The sequence below is a fragment of the Ranitomeya imitator genome, chromosome 2 (assembly GCF_032444005.1).
Source record: "Ranitomeya imitator isolate aRanImi1 chromosome 2, aRanImi1.pri, whole genome shotgun sequence".
Lineage (NCBI taxonomy): Eukaryota > Metazoa > Chordata > Amphibia > Anura > Dendrobatidae > Ranitomeya > Ranitomeya imitator.
Window position 1 is genome coordinate 25,840,265 of NC_091283.1, and position 25,731 is coordinate 25,865,995.

Below are 25,731 nucleotides of genomic sequence, written 5' to 3' on the forward strand. Positions count from 1 at the left end.
ATATGTCTCCAAGGTCTGATTGGTTCGTTCGGTCTGGCCATTAGTCTGAGGATGGAAAGCCGAGGAAAAAGACAAGTCAATGCCCATCCTAGCACAAAAGGCTCTCCAAAACCTCGAAACAAACTGGGCACCTCTGTCAGAAACGATATTCTCTGGAATGCCATGCAAACGAACCACATGCTGGAAGAACAATGGCACCAAATCAGAGGAGGAAGGCAACTTAGGCAAGGGTACCAAATGGACCATTTTAGAGAAGCGATCACATACAACCCAAATGACTGACATCTTTTGAGAGACGGGAAGATCTGAAATAAAATCCATCGAGATATGTGTCCAAGGTCTCTTCGGGACCGGCAAGGCAAAAGCAACCCACTGGCACGAGAACAGCAGGGCTTAGCCCGAGCACAAATCCCACAGGACTGCACAAAAGAACGCACATCCCGCGACAGCGATGGCCACCAAAAGGATCTAGCCACTAACTCTCTGGTACCAAAGATTCCAGGATGACCAGCCAACACCGAACAATGAACCTCAGAGATAACTTTATTCGTCCACCTATCAGGGACAAACAGTTTCTCCGCTGGGCAACGATCAGGTTTATTAGCCTGAAATTTTTGCAGCACCCGCCGCAAATCAGGGGAGATGGCAGACACAATTACTCCCTCTTTGAGAACACCCTCCGGCTCAGATAAACCCGGAGAGTCGGGCACAAAACTCCTAGACAGGGCATCCGCCTTCACATTTTTAGAGCCCGGAAGGTATGAAACCACAAAGTTAAAACGAGAGAAAAACAACGACCAACGAGCCTGTCTAAGATTCAATCGTTTGGCAGACTCGAGATAAGTCAGATTCTTGTGATCAGTCAAGACCACCACGCGATGCTTAGCTCCTTCAAGCCAATGACGCTGTTATGTCTGCTAATGAAAGGTGTTATGAAGGCAATCCAGAGACACAGTGTGCCTAGCGATCAGAGCGCACACAGTGATCTGACAAATACCCAAAAACAAAGAAACGAGCTCTGAGACGTGGAAACTCTGTAGACCACACACCTAATCCTATCCTAAACACAACTAAAAGTGGCTGTGGATTGCGCCTAACAACTACCTAGGCAACTCGGCACAACCTAAGAAACTAGCTAGCCTGAAGACAGAAAAATAGGCCTGACTTGCCCCCAGAGAAATACCCCCAAGGAAAAGGCAGCCCCCCACATATAATGACTGTGAGTAAGATGAAAAGACAAAACGTAGGGATGAAATAGATTCAGCAAAGTGGGGCCCGATAATCTTAGACAGAGCGAGGACAGTAAAGCGAACTTTGCAGTCTACAAAAAACCCTAAAGCAAAACCCACGCAAAGGGGGCAAAAAGACCCACCGTGCCGGACTAACGGCACGGCGGTACACCCTTTGCGTCTCAGAGCTTCCAGCAAAACAAAAGACAAGCTGGACAGAAAAAAAGCAACAAAATAGCAAAAAAGCACTTAGCTATACAGAGCAGCAGGACACAGGAACAATCAGGAGAAGCTCAGATCCAACACTGGAACATTGACTAGGAGCAAGGATAGCAGCATCAGGTGGAGTTAAGTAACGAAGCAGCTAATGAGCTCACCAGAACACCTGAGGAAGGAAGCCCAGAAGCTGCAGTACCACTTGTGACCACAGGAGTGAATTCAGCCACAGAATTCACAACAGTACCCCCCCTTGAGGAGGGGTCACCGAACCCTCACCAGATCCCCCAGGCCTACCAGGATGAGCCGCATGAAAGGCACGAACAAGATCGGGAGCATGAACATCAGAGGCAAAAACCCAGGAATTATCTTCCTGAGCATAACCCTTCCATTTAACCAGATACTGGAGTTTCCGTCTAGAAACACGAGAATCCAAAATCTTCTCCACAATATACTCCAATTCCCCCTCCACCAAAACCGGGGCAGGAGGCTCAACAGATGGAACCATAGGTGCCACGTATCTCCGCAACAACGACCTATGGAATACATTATGTATGGAAAAGGAGTCTGGGAGGGTCAGACGAAAAGACACAGGATTGAGAATCTCAGAAATCCTATACGGACCAATAAAACGAGGTTTAAATTTAGGAGAGGAAACCTTCATAGGAATATGACGAGAAGATAACCAAACCAGATCCCCAACACGAAGTCGGGGACCCACACGGCGTCTGCGATTAGCAAAAAGTTGAGCCTTCTCCTGGGACAAGGTCAAATTGTCCACTACCTGAGTCCAGATCTGCTGCAACCTGTCCACCACAGAATCCACACCAGGACAGTCCGAAGACTCAACCTGTCCTGAAGAGAAACGAGGATGGAACCCAGAATTGCAAAAAAATGGAGAAACCAAGGTAGCCGAGCTGGCCCGATTATTAAGGCCGAACTCAGCCAACGGCAAAAAGGACACCCAATCATCCTGGTCAGCAGAAACAAAACATCTCAGATATGTTTCCAAGGTCTGATTGGTTCGTTCGGTCTGGCCATTAGTCTGAGGATGGAAAGCCGAGGAAAAGGATAGGTCAATGCCCATCCTACCACAAAAGGCTCGCCAGAACCTTGAAACAAACTGGGAACCTCTGTCAGAAACAATATTCTCAGGAATGCCATGCAACCGAACCACATGCTGAAAGAACAAAGGTACCAAATCAGAGGAGGAAGGCAATTTAGCCAAGGGCACCAGATGGACCATTTTAGAAAAGCGATCACAGACCACCCAAATAACTGACATCTTTTGAGAAACGGGAAGGTCAGAAATGAAATCCATCGAAATATGTGTTCAAGGCCTCTTTGGGACCGGCAAGGGCAAAAGCAACCCACTGGCACGAGAACAGGAGGGCTTAGCCCTAGCACAAATCCCACAGGACTGCACAAAAGTACGTACATCCCGTGACAGAGATGGCCACCAGAAGGATCTAGCCACTAACTCTCTGGTACCAAAGATTCCAGGATGACCAGCCAACACCGAACAATGAAGTTCAGAGATAAGTTTATTAGTCCACCTATCAGGGACGAACAGTTTCTCCGCTGGACAACGATCAGGTTTATTCGCCTGAAATTTTTGCAGCACCCGCCGCAAATCAGGGGAGATGGCAGACACAATGACTCCTTCCTTGAGGATACCCGCTGGCTCAGATAAACCCGGAGAGTCGGGCACAAAACTCCTAGACAGAGCATCCGCCTTCACATTTTTAGAGCCCGGAAGGTACGAAATCACAAAGTCGAAGCGGGCAAAAAATAACGACCAACGGGCCTGTCTAGGATTCAAGCGCTTGGCAGACTCGAGATAAGTCAAGTTCTTATGATCAGTCAATACCACCACGCGATGCTTAGCTCCTTCAAGCCAATGACGCCACTCCTCGAATGCCCACTTCATGGCCAGCAACTCTCGGTTGCCCACATCATAATTACGCTCAGCGGCCGAAAACTTCCTGGAAAAGAAAGCACATGGTTTCATCACTGAGCAATCAGAACCTCTCTGTGACAAAACCGCCCCTGCTCCAATCTCAGAAGCATCAACCTCGACCTGGAACGGAAGAGAAACATCTGGCTGACACAACACAGGGGCAGAACAAAAACGACGCTTCAACTCTTGAAAAGCTTCCACAGCAGCAGAAGACCAATTAACCAAATCAGCACCCTTCTTGGTCAAATCGGTCAATGGTTTGGCAATGCTAGAAAAATTACAGATGAAGCGACGATAAAAATTAGCAAAGCCCAGGAACTTTTGCAGACGTTTCAGAGATGTCGGCTGAATCCAATCCTGGATGGCTTGGACCTTAACTGGATCCATCTCGATAGTAGAAGGGGTAAAGATGAACCCCAAAAATGAAACTTTCTGCACACCGAAGAGACACTTTGATCCCTTCACAAACAAAGAGTTAGCACGCAGGACCTGAAAAACCATTCTGACCTGCTTCACATGAGACTCCCAATCATCTGAGAAGATCAAAATGTCATCCAAGTAAACAATCAGGAATTTATCCAGGTACTCACGGAAGATGTCATGCATAAAGGATTGAAACACTGATGGAGCATTGGCAAGTCCGAACGGCATCACTAGATACTCAAAATGACCCTCGGGCGTATTGAATGCAGTTTTCCATTCATCTCATTGCCTGATTCTCACCAGATTATACGCACCACGAAGATCTATCTTAGTGAACCAACTAGCCCCCTTAATCCGAGCAAACAAGTCAGATAACAATGGCAAGGGATACTGAAATTTAACAGTGATCTTATTAAGAAGGCGGTAATCAATACACGGTCTCAGTGAACCATCCTTCTTGGCTACAAAGAAGAACCCTGCTCCCAGTGGTGATGACGATGGGCGAATATGTCCCTTCTCTAGGGATTCCTTCACATAACTGCGCATAGCGGCGTGTTCGGGCACGGATAAATTAAATAATCGACCTTTAGGGAATTTACTACCAGGAATCAAATTGATAGCACAATCACAATCCCTATGCGGAGGTAGGGCATCGGACTTGGGCTCTTCAAATACATCCTGATAATCAGACAAGAACTCTGGGACCTCAGAAGGGGTGGATGACGAAATCGACAAAAATGGAACATCACCATGTACCCCCTGACAACCCCAGCTGGATACCGACATGGAATTCCAATCCAATACTGGATTATGGGTTTGTAGCCATGGCAACCCCAACACGACCACATCATGCAGATTATGTAGCACCAGAAAGCGAATAACTTCCTGATGTGCAGGAGCCATGCACATGGTCAGCTGGGCCCAGTACTGAGGTTTATTCTTGGCCAAAGGTGTAGCATCAATTCCTCTCAATGGAATAGGACACCGCAAAGGCTCCAAGAAAAACCCACAACGTTTAGCATAATCCAAATCCATCAGATTCAGGGCAGCGCCTGAATCCACAAACGCCATGACAGAAAACGACGACAAAGAGCATATCAGGGTAATGGACAGAAGGAATTTGGACTGTACAGTACCAATGACGGCAGACCTAGCGGACCGCTTAGTGCGCTTAGGACAATCAGAAATAGCATGAGTGGAATCACCACAGTAGAAACATAGCCCATTCAGACGTCTGTATTCCTGCCGTTCAACTCTGGTCATAGTCCTATCGCACTGCATAGGCTCAGGTTTAACCTCAGGCAATACCGCCAAATGGTGCACAGATTTACGCTCGCGCAAGCGTCGACCGATTTGAATGGCCAAAGACAAAGACTCATTCAAACCAGCAGGCATAGGAAATCCCACCATGACATCCTTAAGAGCCTCAGAGAGACCCTTTCTGAACAAAGCTGCCAGCGCAGATTCATTCCACTGAGTGAGTACTGACCATTTCCTAAATTTCTGACAATATACTTCTATATCATCCTGACCCTGGCACAAAGCCAGCAAATTTTTCTCAGCCTGATCCACTGAATTAGGCTCATCGTACAGTAATCCGAGCGCCAGGAAAAACGCATCGACACTACTCAATACAGGGTCTCCTGGCGCAAGAGAAAATGCCCAGTCTTGAGGGTCGCCGCGCAAAAAAGAAATAATAACCAAAACCTGTTGAATAGGATTACCAGAAGAATGAGGTTTCAAGGCCAGAAATAGCTTACAATTATTTTTGAAACTTAGAAAGTTAGTTCTATCCCCAAAAAACAAATCAGGAATAGGAATTCTTGGTTCTATCATAGATTTCCGATCAATAGCATCTTGAATCTTTTGTACATTTATAACGAGATTATCCATTGAAGAGCACAGACCCTGAATATCCATGTCCACACCTGTGTCCAGAATCACCCAAATGTCTAGGGGAAAAAAAAAAAATGCACACAGAGCAGAAAAAAAAAAAATGATGTCAGAACTTTTTCTTTCCCTCTATTGAGAATCATTAGTATGGCTCCTTGTACTGTTATGTCTGCTAATGAAAGGTGTAATGAAGGCAATCCAGAGACACAGTGTGCCTAGCGATCCGAGCGCACACAGTGATCTGACAAATACCCAAAAATAAAAGAACGAGCTCTGAGACGTGGAAACTCTGTAGACTACACACCTGATCCTAACCTAAACACAACTAATAGCGGCTGTGGATTGCGCCTAGCAACTACCTATGCAACTCGGCACAGCCTAAGAAACTAGCTAGCCTGAAGATAGAAAAATAGGCCTGACTTGCCCCCAGAGAAATACCCCAAAGGAAAAGGCAGCCCCCCACATATAATGACTGTGAGTAAGATGAAAAGACAAAACGTAGGGATGAAATAGATTCAGCAAAGTGGGGCCCGATAATCTTAGACAGAGCGAGGATAGTAAAGCGAACTTTGCAGTCTACAAAAAACCCTAAAGCAAAAACCACGCAAAGGGGGCAAAAAAAACCCACCGTGCCGAACTAACGGCACGGCGGTACACCCTTTGCTTCTCAGAGCTACCAGCAAAACAAAAGACAAGCTGGACAGAAAAAAAGCAACAAAATAGCAAAAAAGCACTTAGCTATACAGAGCAGCAGGTCACAGGAACAAGCAGTAGAAGCTCAGATCCAACACTGGAACACTGACAAGGAGCAGGGATAGCAGCATCAGGCGGAGTTAAGTAACGAAGCAGTTAACGAGCTCACCAGAACACCTGAGGGAAGAAGCTCAGAAGCTGCAGTACCACTTGTGACCACAGGAGTGAATTCAGCCACAGAATTCACAACACGCCGCATACTTAATTTGGTGAAGAAGAACCCGTTCACAACATCAACTGAAGTCCAGAACACTCTCAGTGAAGTAGGTGTATCTGTCTCTAAGTCAACAGTAAAGAGAAGACTCCATGACAGTAAATACAAAGGGTTCACATCTAGATGCAAACCATTCATCAATACCAAAAATAGACAGGCCAGAGTTACATTTGCAGAAAAACACCTCAAGAAGCCAGCTCAGTTCTGGAAAAGTATTCTATGGACAGATGAGACAAAGATCAACCTGTACCAGAATGATGGGAAGAAAAAAGTTTGGAGAAGAAAGGGAACGGCACATGATCCAAGGCACACCACATCCTCTGTAAAACATGGTGGAGGCAACGTGATGGCATGGGCATGCATGGCTTTCAATGGCACTGGGTCACTTGTGTTTATTGATGACATAAGAGCAGACAAGAGTAGCCGGATGAATTCTGAAGTGTACCGGGATATACTTTCAGCCCAGATTCAGCCAAATGCTGCAAAGTTGATTGGACGGCGCTTCATAGTACAGATGGACAATGACCCCAAGCATACAGCCAAAGCTACCCAGGAGTTCATGAGTGCCAAAAAGTGGAACATTCTGCAATGGCCAAGTCAATCTCCAGATCTAAACCCAATTGAGCATGCATTTCACTTCCTCAAATCCAGACTTAAGACGGAAAGACCCACAAACAAGCAAGACCTGAAGGCTGTGGCTGTAAAGGCCTGGCAAAGCATTAAGAAGGAGGAAACCCAGCGTTTGGTGATGTCCATGGGTTCCAGACTTAAGGCAGTGATTGCCTCCAAAGGATTTGCAACAAAATATTGAAAATAAAAATATTTTGTTTGGGTTATGTTTATTTGTCCAATTACTTTTGACCTCCTAAAATGTGGAGTGTTTGTAAAGAAATGTGTACAATTCCTACATTTTCTATCAGATATTTTTGTTCAACCCTTCAAATTAAACGTTACAATCTGCACTTGAATTCTGTTGTAGAGGTTTCATTTCAAATCCAATGTGGTGGCATACAGAGCCCAACTCGCGAAAATTGTGTCACTGTCCAAATATTTCTGGCCCTAACTGTAACTAAATGTCTCCCAGCTGAGCATTTACCATGTAAACGTGCTGCCCCTTTTAGAACAGGGGAGTGCGCACACATGCACCCTAGTCACGCCATCAGGACACAGTGCAGCGTGCATAGTGGAGGTAGAAGGCAGGAGCATGCTGGAGACAGTGCCATGGGCCGGTGAGTAAGCTGGTGTCCCTGCATGGAGGGAGGAGGGGACACCATGTCAGGCATAGTGCTACATGCCCCTTTCTGAATTTGTCTTGTTCTTCTGCAACACATGGAAAAAACCCGATTCTACTCACCTTTCTCCACTCCCACGCCACGCAGCATCCTCTTCAACCGGCGCAAGAGCCGCCAGCTGACTTGTTATCACTGCCATATGTCCCCCAGTCATGGACACACCGAGGTCAGATGCTGGATGCAAATTGGTCAGCGGCGCGTACTGCAGTGGAACTGGATCACCGTCGCTGCAATATTTGTCAGCTGAATGTGCATCCAAGGATGAAGATCGAGCTGAAATATCCGCAGGTGTCAGTGGCCGCACTCCACTTCTGGGCCCGATGCAGCTGCATTGGCGATTTCTCTGGCCCCAGGAATGCCCTGTTAAAGGGAAACTGTCACCAGGTTTGGCAGATATAAGATACAGCCACCACCTTTCAGGGCTCATCTACAGCATTCTATAATGCTGTATATAAGCCTCCGATCCGACCTGCAAAAGAAAAATAAGTTTTATTATACTCACCCGGGGGCGGTCCGGTCTGATGAGTTGATGAGTGTCACAGCTCCGGCACCTCCCATCTTTTTATGATCGCCGCCGTCCTGCTTGCATCATGGCCCCCCGGCATTGCGCTCCTGCGCAGTTGTACTTATCTGCGCATAGTACTGCAGTGCGCAGATGCCAGGAAAGGTCAGAGAGGCCCAGCGCCTATGCACTGCAGGACTTTGCTCTGCCCTCAACAGGACAGATAAGTACGCCTGTGCAGGAGCGTGATGTCGGGGAGCCATGAAGCAACAGGGGGACGGTATCGCAAGAAGATGGGAGGCCCTGGACCCTGACCTGTGACACCCATCGGACCGGACCGCCCCCCCAGGTGAGTATAATAAAACTTATTTTTCTTATCTTTCAGGTCGGATCGGGGGCTTATCTACAGCATTACAGAATTCTGTAGATAAGCCCTGAAAGGTGGTGGCCGTATCTTATAGCGGCCAAAACTGCTGACATGTTCCCTTTAAGTGGTATTTACCTTTACACTTACTACCTACTGTGTCTCAGGTACTAATATATATATATATATATATACACTAGATGGTGGCCGGATTCTAATGCGTCGGGTATTCTAGAATATGGATGTCTACGTAGTATATTGCGCATCCACGTAGTATATTGCCCAGTCACGTAGTATATTGCCCAGTTACGTAGTATATTGCGCAGCCACGTAGTATATTGCCCAGCCACGTAGTATATTGCCCAGCCACGTAGTATATTGCGCAGCCACGTAGTATATTGCCTAGTGATGTAGTATATTACGCAGCCACGTAGTATATTGCCCAGTCACGTAGTATATTGCCCAGCCACGTAGTACATTGCCCAGTCACGTAGTATATTGCCCAGTGATGTAGTATATTGCCCAGCCACGTAGTATATTGCCCAGCCACGTAGTATATTGCCCAGCCACGTAGTATATTGCCCAGCCACGTAGTATATTGCCCAGCCACGTAGTATATTGCCCAGCCACGTAGTATATTGCCCAGCCACGTAGTATATTGCCCAGCCACGTAGTATATTGCCTAGTGATGTAGTATATTACGCAGCCACGTAGTATATTGCCCAGTCACGTAGTATATTGCCCAGTCACGTAGTATATTGCCCAGTCACGTAGTATATTGCCCAGTCACGTAGTATATTGCCCAGTGATGTAGTATATTGCCCAGTGACGCAGTATATTGCCCAGCCACGTAGTATATTGCCCAGTCACGTAGTATATTGCCCAGTGATGTAGTATATTACGCAGCCACGTAGTATATTGCCCAGTCACGTAGTATATTGCCCAGCCACGTAGTATATTGCCCAGCCACGTAGTATATTGCAGTCACGTAGTATATTGCCCAGTGATGTAGTATACAGCACAGAGCCACGTAGTATATTGCCCAGTCACGTAGTATATTGACCAGCCAGGTTTGTCACAGGTTAAAAAAATAAAAAATCAACATATACTCACCTTTCCGAAGGCCCCTTGTAGTCCACGGCAGCTACCGGTCCCAGGGTTGGTATAAGCGCAGGACCTGTGATGATGTCGCAGTCACATGACCGTGACGTCATGGCAGGTCCTTCTCCCATAGCATCTTTGCCACTGGAACCTGGAACGGAAGATGGCGGCTGGCGCGAGCGGCTCAGCGGACTACGGAGGGTGAGTATAGCAGGTTTTTTTAAATTTTTTTATTATTTTTAACATTACATTTTTTTACTATTGATGCCGCACAGGCAGCATCAATAGTAAAAAGTTGAGGACACACAGGGTTAATAGCGGCGGTAACAGAGTACGTTACCCGCGGCATAACGCGGTCTGTTACCGCCGGTATTAACCCTGTGTTAGCGGTGACCGAAGGGGAGTATGCGGGCGACAGGCACTGACTGCGGGGAGTAAGGACTGTGGCAGCCATGACAGGCTGCTGGTGAGACCAATCAGCGAATGAATAACCGTGACAGACAGAAGGACAGACGGAAGTGACCCATAGACATTTATATAGTAGATATAGATACTTATATATAGACTTTTACAAACAGGTGCATAGAAGTATGGTAATACACATAGGTGATAGTAAGTCTGTACACATTTTGTTACTTACACGTGTCGTCCCTCTGTCAGGTGCATTCTTCCATCTCCAGCAGCTCCATCCTGGCGGTCTTCAGTCCTCCATCAGCACTTACTGGCCAGATCTCCAACTCTCACCAGTCCTCCTGCCTCTTCACTACCTCCGATAGCTGCAGAGTGTTCTCCCCGCAGTCAGTGGATCTGAGACTTCTTCCTCCTGAGAAGTTCTGTCAGGTGTCTGACCCATGTGAGCATCGGCCATCACATCATCCTCCCCTCCCCCCGTAGCCACCTACCAACCCTGTACTGAGGGGTCTTTACTGAGGAATGGCTCCACTGGCCACTCAGGCAGCATTCACACTGCAGCTCCTGCATCTGAAAGGCCCAGTGCAGCTGTTTTCCAATAAAGCCCCCTCAGTACAGGAGGTGGAGGTAGCAACAGGGGGATGTGATCTCTCATGTGACATTGATCAGGCAGTTCAGTTGACAGAACTGCTCAGGAGGCAGCAGAGGTGACAGATGTACTGACTGCTCAGAGGCTGGTCCCAGCAGCAGTCAGAGGCAGTGAGGAGGAGGCAGGAGACAGGACTGGCTGAGATCAGCCATACTTACCAGCCTGTTCCTGCCTGCCCTGCACGAACCAGGAAGAGAAGCTGCGGGCGTGTCCAAGGATTCCAGCGGGCGTGTCCAAGGATTCCAGGGGGCGTGTCCAGTGATCCCGGGCTCCTTCATCATATCATAGAGCCAGCGGCTGCATCTACACTCAGAGGAGAGGAGGAAGGGCCCCTCTCTGACCGCAAAAGACTCAGGTGCGGCCCCTTCCTCTCCTCTGAGTGCTCTGTGTACAGGATGTAGTCTATGCTCCTCTGTGTACAGGGTGTAATGTATGCCTCCCCGTGTACAGGATGTATTTTATACTCCCCCATGTACAGGATGTAATTTATGCTCCCCCATGTACAAGATATAGAAATAGGAAGAGGCTGACAGCACTCACTTCACTGGGGCGCCCGTTTATTAAGCCATGGTATAACAGCAACGTTTCCTCCAAAACTTGGTCTTTTTCTAGCATGAAGATTTCTACACCTGGGTGGAGCGCTGTTAATTTATATTGGGTGTACAGGATGTAGTCTATTCTCCTCTGTGTACAGGGTGTAATGTACGCTCCCTTGTGTGCAGGATGTAATTTATGCTCCCCCGTGTACGGGATGTAACATATTCTCCTCCTCTGTGCAGGGTGTAGTGTATGTTTCTGTGATGAATCACGCCTCACTGCCCCGCTGGACGTCACTATTATGTCGGCAGAATCACGCGGTACGGTCTCCCCACTTTCATTAATGTGACGTTCTGCACTCCCTGGGGACACGTAACGTCAGCTTGGCATATTTTTACACACCCCCCCTTTTCACATGGGTGCAGGGAGGCATGGGGAGTAAGAGAAGATGGCCCACACATCTGCTGGAGTGGAACAATGCTCGCTCACAACCCTGACAGGAAGAGATGCCCCTTTCACTAGCCCCAGTTAAACAGAGCGCTGCCAGCCTGATAGGACTGCCACCAGTTCCTTATTAGACATAAGCCTGGTCCATTAACGGGATTATATCAGGCCAGAAACCAACCCAGGTAGCATGTGAAGTTAAACCGAGCACACTGACATGTGGATTCGTGGATAAAGATAAAAGATCAGCCCAAGGTTAAATTAGATATTTGCCTTAACGGCACACTAGACAATACACTATATACACAATGGTTATACATATACAGCGGTCAGATATGCAATTACAGGTGTTAATGTACAAGGTATAAACAGATAAAACATGTCAGTTACTGGCTTGAGGTTCAGCCTAGTGAGGTGGACCACATGGGGATGTTGGGTTCCAGTTGAATGAATGAAGTAATGTACGCTCCTCCGTGTACAGGGTGTAATGTATGCTCCTCTGTGTACAGGGTGTAATGTACACTCCTGCGAGTACAAGGTGTAATGTACGCTCCTCTGTGTACAGGGTGTAATGTACGCTCCTCCGTATACAGGGTGTAATGTACGCTCCTCCGTGTACAGGATGTAATGTACGCTCCTCCATGTACAGGGTGCAATGCATGCTCCTCCGTGTACAGGGTGTAATGCACACTCCTCCGTGTACAAGGTGTAATGTACGCTCCTCTGTGTACAAGGTGTAATGTACGCTCCTCCGTGTACAGGGTGTAATGCGCGCTCCTCCTTGTACAGGGTGTAATGTATGCTCCTCCGTGTACAGGGCATAAAGCACGCTCCTCCGTGTACAGGGTATAATGTACGCTCCTCCGTGTACTCGGTATAATGCACGCTCCTCCTTGTACAGGGTGTAATGTACGCTCCTCTGTGTACAGGGTGTAATGTACGCTCCTCTGTGTACAGGGTGTAATGTACGCTCCTCCGTGTACAGGGTGTAATGTATGCTCCTCGGTGTAATGCACGCTCCTCCGTGTACAGGCTGTAATGTACGCTCCTCCGTTTACAGTGTGTAATGTACTCTCCTCTGTGTACAGGGTGTAATGTACGCTCCTCCGTGTACAGGGTGTAATGCAGGCTCCTCAGTGTAATGCGCGCTCCTCCGTGTACAGGCTGTAATGTACGCTCCTCCGTTTACAGGGTGTAATGTACTCTCCTCTGTGTACAGGGTGTAATGTACGCTCCTCCGTGTACAGGCTGTAATGTACGCTCCTCCGTGTACAGGGTGTAATGTACGCTCCTCCGTGTACAGGGTGTAATGTACGCTCCTTCGTGTACAGGCTGTAATGTACGCTCCTCCGTGTACAGGGTGTAATGCACGCTCCTCCGTGTACAGGGTGTAATGTATGCTCCTCTGTGTACAGGGCGTAATGTATGCTCCTCGGTGTACAGGGTGTAATTTACGCTCCTCTGTGTACAGGGTGTAATCTACGCTCCTCCGTGTACAGGGTATAATGCACGCTCCTCCTTGTACAGGGTGTAATGTACGCTCCTCTGTGTACAGGGTGTAATGCACGCTCCTCCGTGTACAGGGTGTAATGCACGCTCCTCCGTGTACAGGGTGTAATGCACGCTCCTCCGTGTACAGGGTGTAATGCACGCTCCTCCGTGTACAGGGTGTAATGTACGCTCCTCCGTGTACAGGGCGTAATGTATGCTCCTCGGTGTACAGGGTGTAATTTACGCTCCTCGGTGTACAGGGTGTAATGTTCGCTCCGCCGTGTACAGGGTGTAATGTACGCTCCTCTCTGTAATGATCAGTGTTGGGTGGGCACACTTTGTCTCAGATTTGTCTCCTGCACATTATAACTTATTACAGGTGCCGTCTATTACAGGTAGTCCTCGAGTTACGACGTTGATCCATTCTTACGCGGCGTCGTAAACCGAATTTCGATGTAAGCCGGACCATACATTCATACAGTACTGTACCATAATAACAGTACAGTACTGCAAACACTTAGCCTATCCAAACACCTATCCTAACACATAATTAGGGTGTCATGGCGTGCAGGAGACTCGTTTTCCTCGTGTAACCGGGTACAGTGTACAGTACTGGACTCTCTTCTTCTGCCGCTGCACGTAGTTGCATGTAGTTGAGGCGTCGTATAAAGCGTTGTAACCACGAAACGATGTAACTCGAGACCGTTGTAACCCGAGGACTAACTGTATAACACAGCAGAGGTCCCACCACTGTCGCCGTCTCGCACTATTACACACTTGTGTTGTGTTCTCCTCACTATGGCGCACACGACTTGCAGCTTCCCTGGATTTTTGCATCTCGTAGATGACAACGCACGAATATATAAACTACAAGGACGACACACGACATAGATAAGACGTAATAACCTGTAATATAAGGTACAATCACTGGTCGCCTCCATACTCACCGGAATACACCGCAGACACACAGAGGAGCAGCACAGTGAGGGGAGACGTCATCTTCATCCTGCCCTGAGCTGGAGCCTGAGGAGAAGACCTCAAGTATCACGAGAAACAAACACAACCTAACAGTGTCACAGGCAATGTGCAGGGCTCAGCTCTGATTGGACGGGAGGTGCAGCTTCCTCCAATAACAAAATGAATCTCCATGTGGTCAGCAGTTACTGGGCAGAAAGTGAGATATCGGAGAAAGTGAAAGTTGTGTGAAGCTGGGAAAGGTAACATTTTACTACCTTAGCTGGCCATGTGGTGTGTGACACATCATCAGACACATCCCGTTTCATTTATGAAGGAGAAACTCTGAAAGTCACGAAGCCTATTTTTATAGGGGCATCAGGCGGCCTTTACTCTTTTATTAAAGGGTCAGTAGTCGGCCCTCACTATTCTTAGAGATCCATCAGCCGGCTATGCTTTGTTGTTCCCACTATTAAACAGTGGATCTCCTATATGTTATTGTGTATGCAGTGAGTGGCAGGGCTGCCAAAAATGAGGACGCACCCCAATACCCCTTTGAAGAGACATACAGGAGGGCCTCCTGAAAAAAATGTTCCCATTATTAGGAAGTGGGTCTGCCATACTGTTTGCCTATGCAGTGAATACAAGGGCTGCCAAAAATTTGGAGGCACTCCAATGCCCCTTTGAAGAGACGTAGTGGAGGGTCTCATAAAAAAAAATTTTCCCATTAGAAACGAGCTGGTCTCCTAGACTTCTAATGCCCATGGACTAAGTGTATGGGCTGACAAACATTTACCCCTGGGGGGTATACATGAACATGCTGTATACCAATTTTTTTTTTACAAAAATAGGGAAAAAGGAAAAAATGGGAAGAAAATAAGTCAGCTCACCAATCCCTCAACAGTGCAATGATGTCCATGCACGGAGCCGCCTTGGTCACGGGCGTAGTCCAGAGCCAGCAATGAAAAAGAAAAAATAATCTCCAGCATGGATCTTCTAAAAAGTCAATTTATTGAAAACACTTTAAAATGCAAACATTTGCAAAAAAGAGATGGGGGTCCCACCTGGGACCCCCATCTCTTTTTTGCAAATTTTTTTTTTACGGGCATCATAAACATCCTTTAAAAGAATTATGTGGGTGTTGCATCATGGACTATGGTCACCCTGGTGATGTGGTGGAGGATGAGGATGAGAGGAAGGAGGACAACAGCAAATCAGGAAGCGTATACCTGTGTGTGGGTGTGAAGAGGTGCATGAGAATAGACCTCCCAAAAAAAGACACTGGATTTGAGTTTATGTTACGCTGCTATCATAAGGTGGTGTTGAGAAGTCGGCCCAATCCAACCCTTCTTTATTTTTATAACAGGGGATTGGATTTCACACACAACAGCGGAAGAAGCAGTGGTGTCACCCGCAGACACTGTTCCTGGACCCTGGGGTTCGGCCCACAAAGTCGGGTGCTTTGCTGAAATGTGCCTGATCATGCTGGTGGTGGTCAGGCTGGTAGTTTTGTTGCCGCTGCTAATGCTGGCATAGCAGGTGGTGCAAATGGCCTTTTTGGAGGTATTGGCAGAGTCTTTAAAAAAACAACCAGACTCTAGAAGACCTAACCGTTGTACTGGCAACTTCCATAGTGTTGGTGTTAGGCTACGTTCACATTTGCATTGCGCCGGGCGCAACCGCGGCGACGCATGCGTCATGCGCCCCTATATTTAACATGGGGGGCGCATGGACATGCGTTGTGCTGCGTTTTGCGAAGCATGCGTTTTTTTTGCTGCAAGCATAGGGCGCAGAGGACGCAGCAGGTTGCATTTTTTTTGCGTCCAAAATTCGGCAAAAAAGGACGCATGCGTTGCAAAACGCTGCGTTTTAGCGTGCGTTTTGTTTCATTTTTGTTTGCGTTGTGCGTTGCGTCTCCAACGCAACATCGCACAACGCAAATGTGAACGTAGCCTTACGGGGATTGGTTGCCCGCCTTCTGTCTGTGGCCACCACACTGTTTCTTCCTGCCTGTTGGGGTGCTACGCCTCTCTCCCCATGTGTGCCGCTGTCCTCGCTCTGCATGTCCTCCTGCCGGGTTTGGTCAGTTACTATATCATCAGTAGTAAGGGGGAGGGGTGTCTCATCAAAAAGAAATCTGACTGGTGCCCCACCCCTATCAAATTGATATCAAAGTTAATTAAATAGCTATCATACGGATAGCGCAGTGTATTAAAGGGAATTAAATAGATATTATACGGCTTTCATAGTGAATCAAAGTGTAATAAATTGATTACTGACACAATTCCCACAAATTGATAACAAAGTGATATCATACGGATATCGTAGTGTATCAAAGTGTATTAAATTGGTTACTGGCACGAATCCCAGTAATCAAAGTGAAACAAAGTGCGATATCTCTTTTATAAGCCGATTGATACGTTAATCAGAATTGTTTTATTTTATAGGGACAATAATTATTATCTTTTATAGGCTTTTTGATACACCTATTATTTATGTAGGATTTATAGCGCCAATAATATATATTCTCTTTTATTGACAATTTGGTACGATGAAAAGTACTGAGTAAAATAAAGAACAAGAGACATCTTTTTCAGATAAAAATTATAATGTTTATTGAACAAAATCAATGACATTTTATGAAGACGTATGAATAAATTTAATTGTTCAATTCGATTTAATCAGTTACATCATAGTTTTTGAAATCCACAATACACCACAATTAAACAAATCAAATAATCGGAATTTAATAATGTATATTCATAATATTTCTTACATAATAATAATTTATAGCAATACAATTGATAACTGCTACATAGTGATCCACGTGGATTGTATTATCTTTTTTAAAGCCTCAATGAGCCTTGAGCGATACCTAGTGGGGTGGAGTGTGAAGGACGGATCGCACGGCGCAGTGTGAGTAGAGTTCGTGGCTTAGGTGATCCATCAGTTTCATTCATTGGAATTTTTAATTTATCAAATTGTTCTCTAGTTGTGGAATTACCCACAACAGTGGAGGGCACATTTAATTGCGCCATAGCCTTCATAAAGGTAGCCCAACCCCTGGGTAAATTCTTCCTGGACATGGCATGACTCTGAGTTTTGTTACATACGAAATCCAGGATGTTAGAGCCGGGAATTACAGTTTCTGTGAATATAAATGCCTCCATTCAATCCTTACTGGACAGAATCATCAGAGACATTGAACCTGGTGACTTTGTTCAGTTGAGGCTTGAAGGCAGGGATATATTAGTTCCCATTTTCATTACAAACAAACAAGGGAGGAGTTTTAGTTCTGAAGCATTTGTAAACACTGTTGCTCATACACTGCAAAGTAATGCTGAATGCATAGCGAGCAATTCCCTGAAACTAGTTGCAACAGTTAAAAACAACCGCGGAGGTGTAAAAAGATGCTTGAAATCTATAGCGAGTAGTCAAATCATTAAACGAGAAAGTGGTTGTATGACTTTAACAATTACAGTACAAATCTGTGCTTTGCTCCTAGTGTGTGCGCCCTGATGACCGATCCCAATGTCGGTGATACAGTTTTACTGCGTCGTGCTTAAGTCATACACAGCCCTGGTATCCCTGAGGGTGAGCTAATACGCTTCAGTGATGTTGTGGATTTGGAGAAACATCTTGATGTCAACATTAAAGTGCTGTACTACAGTCAGGGTGACTGGCGTTACTTTCAAACAGGTAATACTGCGGGCTCTAAAACCATTTTCATTTCGCATCATGATTGTCACTACTACGGTAGCAAAAATATGAAGGGATTTATTGGGGTTGATTACTTTTGTGAAAGGTGCAATTCCACTTTCCATCACAAATTTAATCATTCCAGATGAGTCGCCCGCCAGGGCCGTGGGGTGTCCGTGGGATGTCACGGTGGCGACCTGGGCCGTGGCCCTGGGCGCCCATGTAAGGGGGAAAAGTCTTTAAAGGGATTTTGTGAATAAAGTTTATGTTCGTGACGCCACCTGTGCTATTTGGTCAGTGAGGACCGACGCTGCTTTAAGGGGTCCGCTGGGGTGATGTTATGGCAGCTAGATGGTATAACTTCCCACAGGTGAAGTATTTCCCCAGGGCTCCCGGTGTGTAGATGAAAGATGGTGGAAGGTGCAGTAAGGAACGAGGACACAGGTTTGCAGTCTTTTTAACTTGTTTACTGAAGACTTCAGGCAGCCACAGTCCAGGGCACCAGATCACAGGGCAGGCAGGGTCCGGCTGGCTTGGAGACAAGTTAGGAGTCCCCTTACTTACAGTAGGTGGAAATCAAAGCCTTCCTCTAGCGCCGTGGTGTTGTAGTCCCTTACTGCCTAGGGCTTCAAGTAAGGTCCTCACAGGTGTTCTATTGTTCTCTTTGTCCCACATATAAGATAGGACATGAACTGGTGACTTGAGGTGGTTTATAGGGACTCTAGCACTCCCCAGCCTCTAAGGGTGTCACCGTGCCTCCTGGGTACTAAGGCGGACAGGTAACGTGGAGTTCAGCTGTCCTGCCGGTCTCTGATGCAAGTCGTGGAGAGCCTTACGATCCTCGGTGTTCCGGCTACCGGTCTCTGTGCCTCAGAAGGAGGCAGCCTGCTCGCGGCTGGTCTCCCCCTGGTATCCTCTCCTGTGCTTTCCTCTTCTGCACGTTCACTGCAGTGTATTTGGCTTTCTGAATGTCTCTTTCCGGGAACTGCTGCACTGCGGCTACACAGCCCCGTAAACCCTCCTCTGCCTCAGACTGATCCAGTCTGTTTCCTGGCAAGAACTGACTAACTTTCCCTACAGACTACCATACATATGGGGAGTCACCTAGTAAATAGGATCAAAAGCTCCTACTGGTGGCCTGGAGTGTGAATGTGTTGCATGTTTGTGGTTACCTGGTTACAGTTATCCCTTCTTGCCTTCAAGCGTACATCGCTCTCCCCGTGGGGAAAGCAATGCTACTGTGACAAACAGGACCCTGGGGCGCCACATATATATCTATTCTACTCTAACCTGTCAGTGTGATTTTACTGTACGTGGCACATGAGTTGCCGGCTTTTCAAAGGACATCGGTGTGTAAAAATCAGACAGCACTTGCATGGTCCGAGTGCTGTGTGATTTTTTTTTTTCTCGAACCTATTGATATCTATTGCCGATTGCAATTAGATTTCCGATTACAATCGCAGCATGTTGTGATTTTTTTTTTTTGCAGTGCGATCGTGACCCGATATGAGCTGGAAAAAAAATTGCAGATTAACACACAATGATAGAATGAAATTGGTTCGAATGCAGGTGGATTTCATCGCAAGTGAGAATGAGCCCTTACACTGTTTTTCTGTTTTAGTGCAGGGTTACACAATATCACCTGACTATCACTTGCCCTAAACCCAACAAAGGTGATCCGGGGTGAATTGGACCAGAGAGATGGAGATGCCAAAAAGTGCTCGGCACATGTAAGTCACCATAGCTTTCCTTCACCAGAATGAAGTACAGAATCCTGAACTAAACTTGAATATAACATATAAGGACGGCTTCTTGGTGACCCTTCACTCCCTGCACCTGGTCGCATGCCCTGCCGGCCCCTGTACAGCACCACCTCTGGTCTATGTGGGATATTGGATATTTTTCTCTTTACAAAATTACAAAGTCTCACAATTTTTATTTGTTTGTTTTATTTTTTTTTTTATTACCGTACCTACTTTTAGATCTTGCATGAAAATATGATGTAATTTTATGTAAAAAAAAATTGTGCCAAGGGGATTGAGGATCTCGATTTTTCCTGCATGGGAGCCTTCCCCTGCTTTCTGTAGTGTTTGGGAACAGTGTTTGATACGTTGTTCCAGCATCTTGATGAATCTTCTCATTACACATGATAGGGAGTTATTGGTTTCTGTTAAAACTGAGATAAAAAATTTAGAAACCAAATTAAATAATTTTGATGAGTCCTCACAAGTCCAGCCGTTTAGGACCAAACTGAAAGATTTGCTTGACAAATATGACAAAGAGATCATGTCCAAAAAGCGGTCTAAGTTTCTGAGAGATAAAAGTGACTTTGATGGCAAAACAGCATTTATATGGACACATCAGGGCAATAGACGGGCTATAAATCAAGAACAACTGGAATTGGAGGACAAGTGTTGCCAACTGACTCACATACGTCGAGTGATTTTTTATCCTCGGCAGACAGCGAAAACGACCCAGGACCAGGCGAGGACGTAGGAAGCGGAGGTCCATTTATCCAAGTTTCCCGGAGCCACAACTACAGACCACCACGCCGCAATCCACGGAGACAATTCCGCAAATGATTCTTCCAACTGCTGACTGTATTGGTGAGTATAATCGGACAGACTCTCTTCAAATTATTAATCTTTCCAGTTATGTCCTATCACCACAGGAGATCTCTGTCTTATCTAAAGGCCTCACGTTCTCGCCAGTCCAGCATATTGACAAATTCATTTTGATCAAAGACTTATTTTTGTTCTGCAGAAAAATCATCCTGCAAGCACTCCATAATAGACCACAGTTTGCTCCGTTTTCTGATCATACTGAGCAAAGGGTGTTTCAAGATCTCATGGACTTGCTGCGTGAGGGTGATGAAGTTCCAGGTAAGACAAGATTCCCGCATAGAAATAAATCTCGGGTTTCACCACCTTTATCCATTGTCCCAGCAGTCAAAATTTTCTTCGATATGGCTAAAAGAGACATTGAGGCACTACCTACAAAGATCCCAATTGCGGCCAATCTGACATCACTGGAAAAACGGGCACTTACCCAGTTAAAAACAAATCGTGAATTCATCATACGCGAAGCGGACAAGGGGGGCAACATTGTCCTTTGGCCCCATGACATGTACTTGGAAGAAGCACGTAGGCAATTAGACAATAATAGGTTCTATTGGAGGCTTCCATCAGATCCTACAGGTACAGTGGGGCAAAAAAGTATTTAGTCAGTCAGCAATAGTGCAAGTTCCACCACTTAAAAAGATGGGAGGCGTCTGTAATTTACATCATAGGTAGACCTCAACTATGGGAGACAAACTGAGAAAAAAAAATCCAGAAAATCACATTGTCTGTTTTTTAACATTTTATTTGCATATTATAGTGGAAAATAAGTATTTGGTCAGAAACAAACAATCAAGATTTCAGGCTCTCACAGACCTGTAACTTCTTCTTTAAGAGTCTCCTCTTTCCTCCACTCATTACCTGTAGTAATGGCACCTGTTTAAACTTGTTATCAGTATAAAAAGACACCTGTGCACACCCTCAAACAGTCTGACTCCAAACTCCACTATGGTGAAGACCAAAGAGCTGTCAAAGGACACCAGAAACAAAATTGTAGCCCTGCACCAGGCTGGGAAGACTGAATCTGCAATAGCCAACCAGCTTGGAGTGAAAAAATCAACAGTGGGAGCAATAATTAGAAAATGGAAGACATACAAGACCACTGATAATCTCCCTCGATCTGGGGCTCCACGCAAAATCCCACCCCGTGGGGTCAGAATGATCACAAGAACGGTGAGCAAAAATCCCAGAACCACGCGGGGGGACCTAGTGAATGAACTGCAGAGAGCTGGGACCAATGTAACAAGGTCTACCATAAGTAACACACTACGCCACCATGGACTCAGATCCTGCAGTGCCAGACGTGTCCCACTGCTTAAGCCAGTACATGTCCGGGCCCGTCTGAAGTTTGCTAGAGAGCATTTGGATGATCCAGAGGAGTTTTGGGAGAATGTCCTATGGTCTGATGAAACCAAACTGGAACTGTTTGGTAGAAACACAACTTGTCGTGTTTGGAGGAAAAAGAATACTGAGTTGCATCCATCAAACACCATACCTACTGTAAAGCATGGTGGTGGAAACATCATGCTTTGGGGCTCTTTCTCTGCAAAGGGGCCAGGACGACTGATCCGGGTACATGAAAGAATGAATGGGGCCATGTATCGTGAGATTTTGAGTGCAAACCTCCTTCCATCAGCAAGGGCATTGAAGATGAAACGTGGCTGGGTCTTTCAACATGACAATGATCCAAAGCACACCGCCAGGGCAACGAAGGAGTGGCTTCGTAAGAAGCATTTCAAGGTCCTGGAGTGGCCTAGCCAGTCTCCAGATCTCAACCCTATAGAAAACCTTTGGAGGGAGTTGAAAGTCCATGTTGCCAAGCGAAAAGCCAAAAACATCACTGCTCTAGAAGAGATCTGCATGGAGGAATGGGCCAACATACCAACAACAGTGTGTGGCAACCTTGTGAAGACTTACAGAAAACGTTTGACCTCTGTCATTGCCAACAAAGGATATATTACAAAGTATTGAGATGAAATTTTGTTTCTGACCAAATACTTATTTTCTACCATAATATGCAAATAAAATGTTAAAAAAACAGACAATGTGATTTTCTGGATTTTTTTTTCTCAGTTTGTCTACCATAGTTGAGGTCTACCTATGATGTAAATTACAGACGCCTCTCATCTTTATAAGTGGTGGAACTTGCACTATTGCTGACTGACTAAATACTTTTTTGCCCCACTGTATATATGCGACCAAATTGAGGACTCTCATCGACAGAGCGTTTGAATTGGGCATTATTAACAAGGGGGAACGTGACTTCATCTGGGTCAAACATCCTGTTATCTCTACTTTTTATATGCTACCCAAGTTACACAAAGATATCCACAATCCGCCTGGGCGCCCTATTGTTTCCAGCATAGGGAGCCTGTGCGAGAAAGCCTGCACGTACATTGACTTTTTTTTGCAACCCCTGGTATTGGAGCTTCCATCGTACATCAGGGATTCGTCACATTTTATCACATCCCTACAGGGTATTACTCTTTCACCAGGTGACATTATGGTGACATGTGACGTAGACACTGGCGGACACAGTCAGAAAAGGGCCCCTGTGCAGTCATTGTACTCGAACATCGATCACGATCATGGCTTGCAGGCGGTACTGTTTTTTCTGGATAAACAACAAAACTCAGATAGGTTACACGATTCTTTTACTATAGATTTGCTTGATTTCATTCTCAAACACAACTTTTTTGTTTTTGACAGGACATTTTTCCTTCAAGTCTCCGGCGTGGCAATGGGGGCCCGCTGTGCCCTGGCTCTGGCGAACCTTTTTTTAGGATGGTGGGAAGCCACCGTTGTTTACAACTCTCCATGGTACAAATCCAAGGTACGATGTTGGCTCAGGTTCATCGATGATGTTTTCTTTATTTGGTCAGGAACCCAGGATGAACTTGGGACCTTCATTAACTCCCTCAACGAGAATGTTTTCAACATCTTCCTAACCTTTACATCTTCCTCTTCCTCAGTTTGCTTTTTGGACCTTAACATCGTCTGCCACGAGGGTATGATTTCCACCCGTCTCTATCGTAAGCCCACTGCAACCAATAATGTGTTGGAATACCACAGCTTTCATCCGTCGCATACCAAGAGGGGTGTCCCCGTCAATCAATTTCTACGAACCAGGAGAAATTGCACACTGGATAGTGACTTTCGTGAAGAAGCCCAAGATTTGACCCTAAGATTCAAGAGGAGGGCATATCCGAACAAGTGTATCTCACAAGCTTACCAGCGGGCTAGGCGCCAATCACAAACCTCCCTCTTGGCACCTACAATAAGACCTTCTGATAAGTCCATCCGGTTTATCACGGGATTCAATACTCACTGGTCCCAGGTAAGACACGTCTTACAAAAACATTGGGGGATCCTTACAACGGATGCAATTACATCACGGATCGTAAGTGAACAGCCACTTATGACGGCGAGGAGAGCACCCAATTTGAGGGATATCCTCACCAACAGCCATTATACCAGGCCCACAATACGTTTGAACCAGGGCATTTCACTTAAGGGTTCATTTCCCTGCGGTGATTGCAACGTGTGTCAATATATGCACCCAGTCAGGGACAAATTTTGCAATCCTACGGACCAGACAGAACATCATCTAAAAACCTATATTAATTGCAAATCAAGCAATGTAATTTACGCTATTATCTGTCCGTGCCCACTTGTTTATGTGGGGCAGACATCCCAAGAACTCCGTAGACGGATTCAAAAACATCTATCCACCATTAATACTGCGGGGATTGACTCACGTAGGGGGAAGGATCTGACTACGGTGGCATCCCACTACTTGGCCAAACATGCGGGCCAATGTTCAGGTACTAGGGTTGTGGGCTTACAGCAGGTTAAAGGCTCTGGCAGGGGTGGTTCCTTGGAAAGTAAATTGTTACAAACGGAGGCCCGATGGATCTTTTCATTACATTCAACGGCCCCACTTGGTATCAATGAAGATCTTCTTTTTACAGGCTTTCTTGGGTAACAGGATTCTTTTATTTTTGTTCCTTATAGGATGTTTGGGGGACATTTGCTGGCCCATGTTCATTCATTATGACGAGGAAGATTCTTCTTGGAAGGAACATAAGCATGGATAGCTTACTGCAATTCTGGATTGGGGAGATGGCCCTGGACATTTGGAGCACAATATCAAGGCTGGTTCGCTTTTTGGAAGACAGTTGTGTTGGCAGGGATATATATATGGACAGTTTCCTGGATTTTTTGGACTGACTAGATGATCCTGCCATTGAGCATCTGAAGTATAATGTTAACATCTTTTCGCCTTGTGGGAGAATTAGGTCTTGGCGGCCTCCCAGGTTCTTCTTTTGGTCGGCATTTGACTTTATGCAATATTGGCACTATTCATGCACTTTCCCCTATTTTTTACCTGTATGCTATGACGGCACACCCTTATTATTATCCAAATTCTATGTACCAATGGCTGGTGGGGTTTTGTTTCCATCATATAGGTTCTTTTACCATATAGGCCCTCCTACTTATTCCTAAATGTCCATTCTATGGCCAATTGACTGTAGCTTTGTGAATAAAATTGGGATACAACATTATGGAGGGCTTCATTCACTTGTAGTCGTTTATTTTTGTGTATTGTTCTATTGTTCTCCTTGTTTTTGCTTATTTATTTGTTATTACCTTTTTTCCTCGGTTTGTTTGATATATTGGTTGCCTACCTTGACCTTTTTCCTTTTTTCTTTAATTAGGTATATCAGTGTTACATGTCTTTTCATCCCCATTTTCCCTTTCTATATCATTACATATCTTGGCTGTTTATTCACTTTTTTTTTTTCTTCATCATCTCATTTTTATTATTATTTACATATATTCTTTATTTTTCTTTTTTGGTTGGCTTGGTTCATGTGTATGCCATATGTCTATGTAAGTTTTTCTATAGTTATTCTTGTTTTTTTATTTGTTTGTAGCCTACCAACTTTCGTGTCATCATTATTCCCCTTGTGTGCTGGGT

General features: G+C 45.8%; 1 protein-coding gene across 2 annotated transcripts in view; it reads right to left on the reverse strand.

The window, feature by feature from the left end:
- Positions 1–14,563, reverse strand: part of LOC138661498 (major histocompatibility complex class I-related gene protein-like) — a 228,405-nt gene extending 213,842 nt beyond the window's left edge. For both annotated transcript variants that reach the window (XM_069746222.1, XM_069746221.1), the window contains exon 1: positions 14,427–14,563. In XM_069746222.1, coding sequence (XP_069602323.1) covers positions 14,427–14,484 — 58 coding nt within the window. In that variant the 5' untranslated portion in view covers positions 14,485–14,563. The remainder of the gene's footprint in view (positions 1–14,426) is intronic.
- Positions 14,564–25,731: the final 11,168 nt, after the last annotated feature.